Consider the following 12,348-nt stretch of genomic DNA (forward strand, 5'->3'; position numbering starts at 1 on the left):
CACATCTTCCCCTTTTTCTCCCGACCAGCGTGTAAGAACCACGGCATTCATTCTGGGGGTCGAATGGGGGTAAGAATGCATTTCATAATAATTACGGGGGGAAGTTATTCCTTTATTACTCACTGCACTGTGGCAGAAATGTATACAAGATAAGAGGTGCACGTGATGGTCATAAACCTGGCTCTTACACAACTAGCAATTCTATAAGGTGTGCAGTCCCCCCCTCCTCTGCACAGTTGGTTCTTCAGCTCACAAAGAGAGAGGCAAAGAAAAAGGTACGTCTTCTTTGACTTTTATTGTGTATTTATCACGTTGGGAGCCTTTTTGTTTCGCTACCAACGCTTGAATAACCCAGAGGAAGCTTGGAGCGCGGCAGCAGCAGCACATGGATATTTCTGAAGTTACACAAGTTGTTTTGAAACTTGTTTTTGTTCATTTCAGTCCTTGAAATTAGATTTTTTTTTTAATGTAAATTTCTTGACACTTAAAGTGTTTTTTTATGATGACGACTGTCAAAAAATGTGCGAGAATTATATAACTTGCTGTAATGTTTGTGATGTAATGTTTACTGTCTATTGTTTAACTTCTGCTAAGAGTTTATAGTTTACTTTGTATATTTAGTTATGTAAGCTGCTGGAAATCCAATTTCCTTGCGGGAGTCATCCCAAAGGGATCAATAAAAAGAAGTCTAAGTCTAATTGTCCGAACGGCCTTTGCATAAGGAGACTAGTTATTATCACTTGTCAAGGTCAGAGGTCAAGTTCAAAAAGCAGGTTATCATTATGTAGTTGAAAGGGATCCCATATCTTCCTCACAGACACGCATCTCTTTGCTCATTTGGTATAAAACACTGCGATGGTCCGAATGAGCTTTATGTTATGAGTTTTAACCATTTCTTTTTGAATCATTTTCACCACAGGAAACCACGATGGCAAAACATAATCCGGGACGTCTTGCTGCCATACTGCTGTCTGTCATCGTCTATGTCATAAGTCTAGTGTTCAACGGGCTGTCTGTCGTTGGAATTGGTAAGGCAAACTTTTGTTAACATTTAACTTTTCAGATTGTTGAGAAATCCCAAATATTAGTTTAACAAATTCCTTTCTTTTCTCACCGATTATTTGCATTTTGCTCCCTATAGGTCCGTTTGATACCACAACTGGAAATGTGTCCGCAGTGTTTGACACCCAGATCACACCTTCGGGATGGACCTTTAGCATCTGGAGCGTCATCTACACCTGGCTAACAGCTATGGTGATCTACATCGTCACAGGAATTTGCAGAAAGTAGGGGCCAACTTTTTATTCCTTCTCTTATTTGAAACTCGGACGACTATAGAAAGCCCAGATAGCAATCTGTGTCTTTGTGATTCAGTTATTGTGGGAAAAATAGGAAGTATCCATCACTAATCCGTGGACATTTCCTCCGACTATCAGACTGAGAGATCAACTGTGGTTCTTTATGTTTCTTGTAGGAATGGTTACGGCTACGTTTACTGCAGCCCTGCAGTGTTACCTTATGGATTCTTCATTAGCTGGTGCTGCAATCTGTGTTTCAATATCGGCTGGCTGGTCGTTTGGGATAAAGGGTAAGCGTCTCCAATCACTCGTTTGTTAATTAAGCAACATCATTTTAACTAAATTTGAACTCATAATCACGTCTTTTTCTTTATTTAAAGATTAATGTGGCTCGCACTGCTATTACTCTGCATGGTCATCGGCACAAACTACTACATGATATGCTTCACATGCCATGGACTTCATGTTTACGGAGCCTGGCTTAGGAAATACCACAACACAGAACTGTGGCTCCTCCGTGTGCTGGTAAGTGTGACATGTGTTTTAATCTTTCATACGCCTGGTTTTCAGAGTCCGTTTTGTTCACAAGCAGCTAAAATAACGTGGTTTAAGTGTATAATGAGTGAAGCACTGGTATGTGAAATTAAAACAACTCTTTAATACCACTTTTGCAGGTCCAGAATGGTGTGATGATATACACAACGTGGACCACCATTGCAACGTTAATCAACCTGTGCATTGTACTGACTTATAATGCAAGTATGGATCCGACGGACGCTGCGACCATCTCGTACTCTATTTTGGCCGGCGTGCTGCTTGTGTGGTAATTGATCTTCACGTGGAAAGTGCTTATTGGAGAAGGAATCATCAATGAGATTCTGTAGCGAATGTGCTTTTGCTTGCGTGTCACTCAGGTTTGTGATGGAAAACTTTGTCCTTGACAAACACGTGCGGTACATCCTCATCTCATACCCGGTTGTGATCTGGGCGCTTTGTGGAAACCTGGACAAGAATTATGATCCCGAATCCCCCAACCGTAACGGCATCTTCATTGGTAAGACACTGAAGAAACATATTTACAATAAAGCAAATTTGATTAAAGCACATTTTAAACTGTAAGAGGAAATGCTAAGAATGCTAACTTTGTACCCAACTGTACAAAAAAGCATCTGATCACAAAGAGCATGCTTGATAAAATGTACTAACTACATTTTCTTCTCTTAGTTGTGCTGCTGGCGTTGGCCTCTGTGCTGTTCGTCATTCGGATTGTTTTGGTGATTTGGAGACACATCACTCAGCCGCTCTACACAGACGTCAACCCCGAAGCCATGGAACCGATGGAGATTGCTAAGAAGCAGAAAAAGTTGTTTCAATAAGCATTTTTACGATACAACACACTGACACTTGATGCCATGTATAATATATATAAAAAATGTGCCATTATTTAGCATTACTTTGTTTATAATCATAGAACAAATGTTTTATATTGAAAATGTGAATAAATGTTGTAAAATTCTGATTGCATGGATTCAAAAAGCACTCAGTTGCACAGTTTGCATAACTAATTAAATTAAGAATATTCTTTTCAACTTTGGCTGACTGATCTTTGAACATTTTATTACTCTTTCTTACATATTTATTGCTTACACAACACATTAGGCTCTGATAAGGAAACTACAACATTACACAAGTTATGAAACTGGGGGTGTGTGGCTCTTTTATCATAATGTGTCAGATAAACACAATAATATCACACTTCAAGTAGATATAGGTTGCTACTCCAAAAGCCAAACATAATGAACATTATAAAATGTCATTAGAATGAATTATTATTCTGTATTGTCTTTAGGCTTAATATATTTTTTTCAAAATATAAGTGACACAGTCATAGACGTCATGTAATGGCTGGATAACTCATCAAGGGTGATGGTACACATGAAATCAATCAGGGTAAGATTTAACCATGACTAACCTGTAGGGGGCAGCACCGTGAACCATCAACCGTAGGTTCAGTCTGCAGGAAGATAAGATGTAGAAGAAGAAGAGATTTCGTTGGTATTATTCCCTGAGTAAGGTCTGTTAGGCAGCATTGTCTTTGTCATTGGTCTTCGTACACCAGCAAAACACGTTATACACTAATAAATAGTTACGTTTAAGTTGTAATTTTACTTTACAAGTCCATGTTTTAGTTTGAAAGCACATACAGCGTTATTGCGTCCGCTAAATTAACGATAGTGCTGCCTGAGAGGCCAAACTCAGGGCAACAGTTGATCCACGCCTCTCATAGTGCGCGGGTTATATACAAATTGTCAACAGCGCCATTGTTTTGCTAAAGCTAGCTTTGTTATCAAATGGGCGACACGGCGGCATAGCTGGCGTACCAGCTTTTTACATCATTATATTAGTCGGTCCTCACTTTGATTTTAAGAGAACTTGTTCAAATAAATGCATTCCTGGGGGGCGAACCGAGTAAGCGCTGCAATTTAAACAAAACGTATGGCTACCGTTAGCTAAGTTACCGTTAGCATAAGTTACGTTTTGCTGTTGGAAACAGACCTCTGACGTCGCCGTTAAAATATAGACATAGCTGGCGTCAGCTAACACAAATGGAGACATCGTATCCCACCTTGGTGAGTTCAGGCCTTTTTGTGTTTCTGTTACGCTGTTGAGGAGATGGGGAGGACAGACGTGTAACGGCAACGGAGCGGAGGCGGATGTACACTCCGTTGCTGCCACTTCGCAGAGTATAAATAATGTTGTGGCGTTGAGTTACTTCCGAATGTATGTGCTGAAGATTGTAGTTAATGTTCAGGGTTTAAAAAAATATTTGTCCAGCCTATGTAACTTATTTATAAGAACAACGAGCGTTGCATTACATATTCGTACATTGTTTTAACTTGGTGCACCTCATAAACTGAATGTGGTATTCAAGTCATGGTTAGCAACATCTGTTTTTCACGATATACAAAGTAAGCACACTGCAGTAGTCGACGGTAACTTCATCTAACCACTTTCCCTACATCATCTTGTTTGTTGACAGAGGAGGCCAAAGAGGAAACTCTGCTACCTTACAAACAAGGAAAGGTACGTGTCAAAAGTATTCATGTGCTTATTTTTTTTTCTTCTCAAAGCCAGAAACGAGAGCTTTAACTTTTCACATCTGCAGTAGTTGCATGCTAAGTTATGCACATTTAATATATCATAGTTTTATGTTTTTGATTATTATTATTATTGGTGTAGTTAAATTTTTTCGTACCTACATGAATTCCAGTGTGTTATTATTGTTATTGTATTATTCTTATTCTTATATTCATTAAATTTCCTGGGTGTAATCTCATTAATCATCACCATTTGTGCTCACGTTGTTCTATGTCTTTGTCAGACATTGGCCTTTTGGGAGTTTTAAATATTACATTTTGTGTGCATGCAGATTTAATGGAGTTTCTCAGTAGTTGAATAGGAATTGTTAGTCTTTCAGCTGTCATATTAACCTGACCTTATGTTTTCAGTCCATCTAAACAATGCACAGGACCGCTGACATTGGGAGATGTTGAGAAGATGTTTGATGACATGGGTGAGTTGAATGTGTATCTGTTTTTGCTTCACTATTTACCTATTTGTTTTGTATTTTCATATAAAATCAATCTATATTTAACCATTCTTTTCAGATTCCCCCTCACCTGATAATAAGGACCCATTATCCCAATCTCCTCTGCTCCAGACCTTTGAGACTCGGACATCACAGTGTGAAAGAGGGGCTTCACCAGTCCCACAGAAAGGTCACCAAACAACACAACCTCAAAAACGCCAAATGGTAATGTAAAGTTTATCACTACAATTACTTCTGATATTACAAATATATTACAAAGGTAAAATATATTCAATATCTAAGAGGCAGTTGATGCATCTTTTGAGTGTAGCAGGTGCTTAGTTTTGTCACAGATGGGTAGATGTCCACTGCTGTTATTTTTTCACATGGGAGATGGCTGATGAGCCTTTAGTTATGCAACTTAATTTTTCCGTAATGCTGCAGCTTAATAATAATAATACATTTTGTTTGTAGTACACTTTTCATTCAATGAATCTCAGCCATTCTATCTGTTCATGGACTTTGTGTACTTTTCTTGAATTAAACAAGCTTTGATTTCCTTTCGTGTGTTGAGCCTTTAAATGTCTAATTTTTTATATATGTGTAACTCTTTAGGGTCCGAAGAAAGATGCACTGCATCCTGCAACAACGTCATCCAGTCCTAAATTAGCAATTGGTAAGAGACTTGAACTTCTATGACTGAAAAAAAACATAGTCTTCTAAATTCACACATTAAATATTCAGACACTTGTCCTTTGCACTTTTACTTTTTGGAAATGTAGAAAATTGTGTTAGAAATGTTCTTGCTAAAGGGTGCTTCTTGCTGCTGTTGCAGATTTGGACATCCCATTCAAAGCACATATGCCAGTGAAGACATCCAGCCCCATTGGAGAAAATATGGGTGTTGAAGAGCTGGACAATGAAAAAGACCAAGTTGTTTCCCCAATTCTCTTTGCCTGTGAAGGTGAGGATGAAGGAAATGAAGAGGCAAAGACGGAGCCTCTGCTCATCCAGAATCCTGTGTGCAATGGACAAGTCACAGAGGGGTAAGTAATTATTAATACATTTCATGTAGGAGTTTGTATAAGTGTTGGATTTTTGTTTCCACATATAGGCTCTCTAACACTGAGACCCAATATATTTTCCCTCATTAATCTACAGAACACTGCTTTCAATAATTGTGCTTTCCTCTAGATGTGATGACTCTGAGTTGGAGTGTCCTCCAAGCAAGATTGTTTTTAACAAACCCAAGATGTCAAGTCACAAAACCAAGGAGGATGGACCACAGTAAGGGCCTTTTTTCATTCTCAACGTAATGATTTATTTGCTGTAAGCACCCCAACGTTCCATCAGTACCTGATGGAGTTTTTCATTTAACTGAAAAACATAATTCAGTCATTAATGTGTTTTTTTTTTCTTGTTGTTTTTATCCCAGTCAAAAAAATGCAGACCAACCTGTGTCGGCAGTGAGACAGGAGCCGGAGCTCGTGACTCCGAAGACAAAATCTGAAAATGTCCACAGGCAGCAATCGGTCAAGTCTACGTGTCGGGGAAAAGACATGACTGCTTTTCTGAAGATGCTTCGAGATGTTGGACAGCCCAAACCTACATGGTTAGTTGAGCTAAGAGTACACAGTAATCATTTGTTGCTATGGTGCCTTCCTATTGAAAGGTGGGAACAACCAAAACATGTTTACAAAGTGATGTCTCTCAAACTTCAACACTAAAAAAACTAATAATCTGTTTATTTGTTGTTGTTTTTTAAGTTCTAGGAAGTCTCTGTCACCAGTGAAAGTACCATCTCCTCCTCCTCCTGAACCAGACGATAATTTCCATATTCTAGAGGATGATGCACCTCTTTGGTTTTCCATCCCAAGTAAAGCTACCACCAGTAAGAAACAGAAACAGAGCAGAAGTTCCACATCTGACAAAGACAGCTCAACAGACAAGGGCAAGAAGGATAGCCCACAAGAGACTGCACAAGAACAGCAGGAATCTGAACAGACAATAAGCAAACTGGGAACTCAGCCTGTCAATGAGGAAATGAAGAAGACGAAATGGAAAGAGAAGACAAATAAGGTGATTGAGCCTGGAAATAATGCTGAATTTTCCAGTCCAGAGGATCTCCCTGCAGGCGGCTTAATGGGAGAAGAGAAACCAAACAAGAAGAAAAAAACACGAAGGAAGGTGCCATCTATAGAAAGTGACAAGGAAGAGGAGCGAGCGGAAGACGAAGCCATCCCCACTCCGAAAACGGAAACGAAAGCTCAGAAGTCTTCTGGCATTAAGAGGCCGAAGCCTTTAAAAGATGGGAATGAAAAGACCAAGATAAGCAGGGTGAAGCCATTCAAGGGGGGCAGAAAAGGGGCACAAGCGTGTGATGCAGTAAAGCAGACGGTGGATGTTGAGGCTGGCAAGGAACAAAGTCAGAGCAGGGGGGAGCCTGCAGATGCTGAAGACCTGGGTTCTCTTCCAGGTAAGGATACTAGTTATTGTCATGGATCAATTTAAATGTCTCTAAATGTATGTGCTGCTCCCATAGCCCCCAAATATTAACAGATTATAGTAACTTGTTTTCTATTTGTGAATAGAAAACATGCCAATATTTAAAGTTACTGATATTAAGATAGAAAATGAGTTGGTATATATTTGACAATATGGTTTTAAAATATATAAATATAACCTTTATTTGCCCCCACAGACAAAGAAATTGTGAATTCTGAGACACAAACAGAAAAGGATTTAGCCGTTGAAGAGGACAAACCCAACAAACTACCGGTTGTGTCTGAAGGGAGTTCATCTGAAGACGGTAAGATTTTACGGAAAAGGAAAAGCAAGCAGCCTGGACAGTGGTGGTTGGGCCATCAGATTAAGGAAGAAATGAATTCTACAGACAACGAGCCTATACTAAAGAAGTCAAAGCTGTACAGCCAAGAGCCCATCGCAGCAGTACCTTCACCTGTAAAGGCCAAGAAGGGCAAGGTTACAGACAACCTGCCGTCACCCAAGAAGTCAAAGCAGGACTGCCAAGAGCCCAGCGCAGCAGGACCTTCACCTGTAAAGACCAAGAAGGGCAAGGTTACAGACAACCTGCCGTCACCCAAGAAGTCAAAGCAGAGAAGCCAAGAGCCCAGCGCAGCAGGACCTTCACCTGTAAAGACCAAGGACAGAGTTTTAAAGAAAAGAAATCAGACACAAGCTGCACTATCATCCAGGCAGAACACAAATAAGACTGAAGGAAAGAAAACCAAAGGGAACAAAACCAAACGCACACGAGCAGACCCAGGACCAGACGAAGTATGTGACGTGATCAAGGCAGATCAATTTGAAGAGCAGGAGCAGCAGGATGTCCCAGACCAGGACCAGGATTTACAGTCTAGTCCTTTGGATCTCTCAAACAGAGACCACAGCCCCAACTCAGGTAAGATCACAGGGAACCAACAAACTGTAACTTACTAAGATGTAATGTTTTACAGGGGAGCAGGTATTTCAAAGGGTCTCTATCTCTAATGAAACTTTGTATGTCACACCAGCGGCCGTCTCTCCCAGAGGACATGAGGAGCAGCTCAGGGCAGCAGAATCGGCGAGACGGAGGAGGAAACCACCCGGGAACTGGTGGAAGGTTGATGACATGTGTGAGGACGTGGAGAGCATCTCTTTGCAGCAGCAGGAACCCACATCTCAAAAGGGAAGAAAAAAGCTGTTTAATAAGAGAAGAACTCGACTTGGGACTCCTACAAATGGCAACGTGGCGGTCTCATCAACACCCCTAGGGGGAGCTCCCGCATCTCTTCTGGGAGTGAAGCCGCTTTCAGCTCCAAAGACCGTGAAACGTTCTCTGGCCACATTTAAAGACATTTTCACTTCAGTCACAGAGACCCCGGCAGTGGTCGGCAGGAGAGCAGCAGGACGGAGGAGCAGACGGAAAATCACTAGCCGTCCTGCTGAGGAAGACGCTGTCCGTACCACATTCAGTAAGACTAATGGAGAGATTCTCAGTATGGAAGCTTATGAACCGGAGGGCACACAGAACAGCCCTCCCAGCCATGAGACCTCACAGGATGGCAAGTGTCAGTCAGAGGACAGGTAAGCAAAAGTAAAAGTTACTCTGAACAGCTCTCTGATTTTTTTTCTTTCTTTAATACATTTTTATTCATCTATATTTTGGCAGGTTAAATATCCTCAGAAGTGGTCCGTCCTCCATGATTGATCTGGAACAGCATGAGGAGAATGACAACTTGAGTATGTTATTATAATATTACAAATTATGTATATCCTCTATAATTTGACCAGATGTTGTATTTACTCCACTAACATCTTTTAATAAGTGTTTTCCCCCCAATGTCTTTTTTTAATTTGATGGTTTAACAACTTATTTTAAGTGAAAGAGTAATGAGCACCACTCCCTACTCCTATTAACAATATCCATTTGTCTAGTTTATGACGGGAGAACGCTATTATTGTTAATGAATTGTCAAGAATGAGAAGTGATGATGCTTGTACGATTGCAGGCTTCGACGCTGGCTTTTCTTCGTACTTTTCATCAGAAAACAAAACATGACCATACATAACCATAAAGATGCATGCAGCCCAATGCATGCAATCAAAGAACGTGGTTGTAACTCACCAGTGGAAAGCCTAAATATAACGGTCATTGTAGACGCAGTAGGGAGAAATGCTTGACTCATGTCCCCAGCGTCGTTTTTAAATCATTTTAATTTCTTCTCTTATCTTGACTTTGTTCCAGGTCCGATGCCACCCAACGTCCACAGCGCCCTCTCCGTATCAGATCTGTGTGCCCCTCCTCTCAAACCGCTGGTCCTGCAGCGAAAGGATAAGGCCAACCTGAGAGAGTGGTTTAAGAGTCTCTGGTCCATCCCCGCCAACAGTAAGAGAATACGACAGTCTGATTTTAAAAAGCTGCTGTGATTAATCATTTTTAGAGGTATTTGCAGTGGATTTATAGAAACACGTATAAGAAACGTTAATGATCTGGAATTTGAATGATCCGGTTGTTTATTCCCCTGGTGTTTGCATTGTTTATGCAGCTGATTGGCTTAAAAGTTACTTCAAGAAACATGTTGCAAACTAATCTTAATTCCACTCAGTGCATTAAAATTATTATTAATACCTATAATTAATAACTCACTTTAAGGATTCTACATAATTTCCTATCTGCATTTCAACGTTTAATCGGTGTTTGTGTTTGTTTTGTATTATCATCAAACGATTCTTATGAAAGTGTATAAAACATAGACCTAAATCCCTTTCTATCTGTGTGTTGTTGTTGCAGAAGGTGCTGAGGTCTCTCCAGACCAGTTTGACTGGTACTTCTATCAAGGCAGAGCCATTGGCTTCCTGTTGGATCTGCACTGTGACTCCTTCTGTAATGGGAAAATGCTGTTGGGCTCCTACATGAAGAAGCCTCTGTGGGTGGATCACAGCGCCACGACAGTCAGTACACTTGTTCTCCCGTGATTGTTTTCTACTCCTGTGTTGTTTCACATAATCACATTGTCTCTCTCTCCTCTTGTACATCAAATATCACTGTAATAATGTCCCTCATTGTTTTGATTTTACAGGTTTTTAACTTGTTAACAAGCTCTTTGAGCGTAACCATTGACGGCAAAGAAACCCGCTACAATCCTGGACAATCCTTTATGGTGCCATGTGGTAAGAATAAGATTTATATATGAAGTTATCTTTATTATATTTATATCCTCTGAGTGGTATTTGTACAGATTTGAGATGTATAACTTAAAGTCTTACTGCTCTGTTCACTCAGGACATGCTTACAACATCCAAAACGTCACTGCACAGCCCGCCGTTCTGTACTTCACCAGGATATTAGCAGAAAGTTCAGATTGAAGATAACCAGCCGCATGTTTCTTAGAAGTGACCAAACAACCTGAATATGTAAACATTTAAAAAAAAAAGACTGGATGTGTGACATTATTTCTGTATTTAAACTGAATGACTTTTTTTTGTATTGGAATTTAAGATGTAAATAGTGTAACTTTGGTTAGCTTTGAATGAACTGATTTGATTATTTTCTTGCAATGATTACATTCTGTTAAGACAAGTAAAATGATTTGTAAATAAGGTTTTGTGCTTGTTTTATTTGGTTATTTCCTATGATTGTGCATTGTGATCCAGCCTCTGAGGGGCAGTGTACAGCTGTAGTCCAGTGCAACAACTACAATTGATGCAACACCAAGTCTGAAACGTCTTTTTACAACCAAGTATACAGTGCGGAAAGTGTATCCTTAAACCCAAGGAAATACAGGGTAGTAGTACTATGGTGTGAAAGAGGTAAAGCAATTTTTAACGACTTTATTTCCTGTTTAATCTCTATATATATGTATCATTTCACAAGATGATTATATATTATACTTTTTCATACTGTAAAATACATGCAGTGGGGTAAAAAGCACAGTATTTCCCTGTGAACTGTAGTGGAGTAGAAGTGCAAAGTAGCTACTATTATAGTACTAGTACAACTACTAGTAATACATGGCTGAAAATGGAAAAAACGTGTATTGGTTATAGGGTGTCTACATTAGTTTGTTTGAAATGCTGTTCTGAAGCTATTTCCAGAATATCCACAGACTTCTCTGTTCCGTAATCAAAACAATATTCTTATCCCTTGTAGGAATTGGGGTTTTTATTGTGAAGTAAAGAAAAATCTTTGAGGATTTGGGGTTTTAAACCACCTTTTTTTGATGGTTACCTCTGCTATGTGATCCCAATATCCTCTTGTGTGAGACGCTCAAACACTACTAGACACAAGAAACCTTGGGCGTACTCTTGTGATATTTGAATTAACCCCAACACATTACACAGTTGTTTAGCTCACAGAGGCGACGTGGTTCTTATGTAATGACGGTCCTTCTATTTAAAATGCTCAGTCTATTTCTGCAGGCCATGAAGTGGCCATCAGACGCCCCAAACGAGCCACTCAAATTAAACTAATCGACATTCCTGACTTGTATACAAACCAAAGGAAGCAAGCGTCCTCGCCGAAGTCGAGTCAACAGCCTGCCAGTTTGATAATCCATCACTTTTGAATGTCTAGTTTCAGCTGGCGGTCTGACTCCGGATCTCCTTCAGGGCAGCGGGTGCTGCTTCCGCCACCAGAGTACACACTGGGACGGCCTCCCGTGGTCTTTAATTATGAACCAGCATCTGTGACTAAATATGCTGCCTGTAACATAGCATTTGTGTGGCGGGGATCTAGTGGATTTAGTGTTCAGAGTGAGCGTTTTATGATATTAAAGGTGTTTATGTTTTTGGGGGATGCTTGATGCATGACTCCTGGTGAGTGAGTTATCTGTGGCCCCTTTACTGTTGCAGGGCTGTAAAAAAAACTGTTTTGGAGCTAAATGCTAACATCCTCACCATGACGATAAACACGGTGCTTTTTTTTTCTATTTCATGATATTTGTCAAAGAAAAGAAAGAA

General features: G+C 40.0%; 2 protein-coding genes and 1 long non-coding RNA gene across 3 annotated transcripts; 2 read left to right on the plus strand and 1 right to left on the minus strand.

The window, feature by feature from the left end:
- Positions 1 to 766: 766 nt before the first annotated feature.
- On the plus strand, positions 767 to 2,711 carry LOC311028643 (uncharacterized protein). The gene is made up of 7 exons (XM_084033335.1): positions 767 to 1,028; positions 1,142 to 1,286; positions 1,475 to 1,588; positions 1,679 to 1,823; positions 1,973 to 2,121; positions 2,213 to 2,352; positions 2,523 to 2,711. The coding sequence occupies exons 1-7, from the start codon at positions 929 to 931 to the stop codon at positions 2,672 to 2,674; spliced, it is 945 nt and encodes a 314-aa protein (XP_083889461.1). The 5' UTR covers positions 767 to 928; the 3' UTR covers positions 2,675 to 2,711.
- LOC311028644 lies at positions 2,438 to 4,206 on the minus strand. Its single transcript, XR_014598745.1, has 3 exons — positions 3,925 to 4,206; positions 3,271 to 3,312; positions 2,438 to 2,601 (listed from the first exon to the last, which is right to left on the minus strand). It is a non-coding gene; the product is annotated as an uncharacterized lncRNA (long non-coding RNA).
- Positions 3,608 to 10,990, plus strand: LOC311028642 (uncharacterized protein). Its single transcript, XM_084033334.1, has 16 exons — positions 3,608 to 3,928; positions 4,339 to 4,382; positions 4,808 to 4,872; positions 4,967 to 5,112; positions 5,503 to 5,563; positions 5,723 to 5,933; positions 6,082 to 6,174; positions 6,323 to 6,499; positions 6,654 to 7,363; positions 7,589 to 8,308; positions 8,421 to 8,973; positions 9,059 to 9,129; positions 9,635 to 9,775; positions 10,181 to 10,341; positions 10,470 to 10,560; positions 10,673 to 10,990. The coding sequence occupies exons 1-16, from the start codon at positions 3,905 to 3,907 to the stop codon at positions 10,753 to 10,755; spliced, it is 3,351 nt and encodes a 1,116-aa protein (XP_083889460.1). The 5' UTR covers positions 3,608 to 3,904; the 3' UTR covers positions 10,756 to 10,990.
- The last annotated feature ends 1,358 nt before the right edge of the window (positions 10,991 to 12,348 follow it).

Source organism: Eutrigla gurnardus, assembly GCF_963514095.1.
Source record: "Eutrigla gurnardus genome assembly, chromosome: 18".
NCBI classification, from domain to species: domain Eukaryota; kingdom Metazoa; phylum Chordata; class Actinopteri; order Perciformes; family Triglidae; genus Eutrigla; species Eutrigla gurnardus.

What these genes read in the sequence shown, in the direction of transcription:
- LOC311028643 (XM_084033335.1), top strand. Translation starts at nt 929, where the DNA reads ATGGCAAAACATAATCCGGGACGTCTTGCTGCCATACTGCTGTCTGTC. An exon ending in GTCACAGGAATTTGCAGAAA is followed by an intron (nt 1,287 to 1,474) that starts GTAGGGGCCAAC and finishes TGTTTCTTGTAG; the next exon opens with GAATGGTTACGGCTACGTTT. An exon ending in GCCGGCGTGCTGCTTGTGTG is followed by an intron (nt 2,122 to 2,212) that starts GTAATTGATCTT and finishes CGTGTCACTCAG; the next exon opens with GTTTGTGATGGAAAACTTTG.
- LOC311028642 (XM_084033334.1), top strand. Translation starts at nt 3,905, where the DNA reads ATGGAGACATCGTATCCCACCTTG. An exon ending in AGACCTGGGTTCTCTTCCAG is followed by an intron (nt 7,364 to 7,588) that starts GTAAGGATACTA and finishes TTGCCCCCACAG; the next exon opens with ACAAAGAAATTGTGAATTCT. An exon ending in ATCCTTTATGGTGCCATGTG is followed by an intron (nt 10,561 to 10,672) that starts GTAAGAATAAGA and finishes CTGTTCACTCAG; the next exon opens with GACATGCTTACAACATCCAA.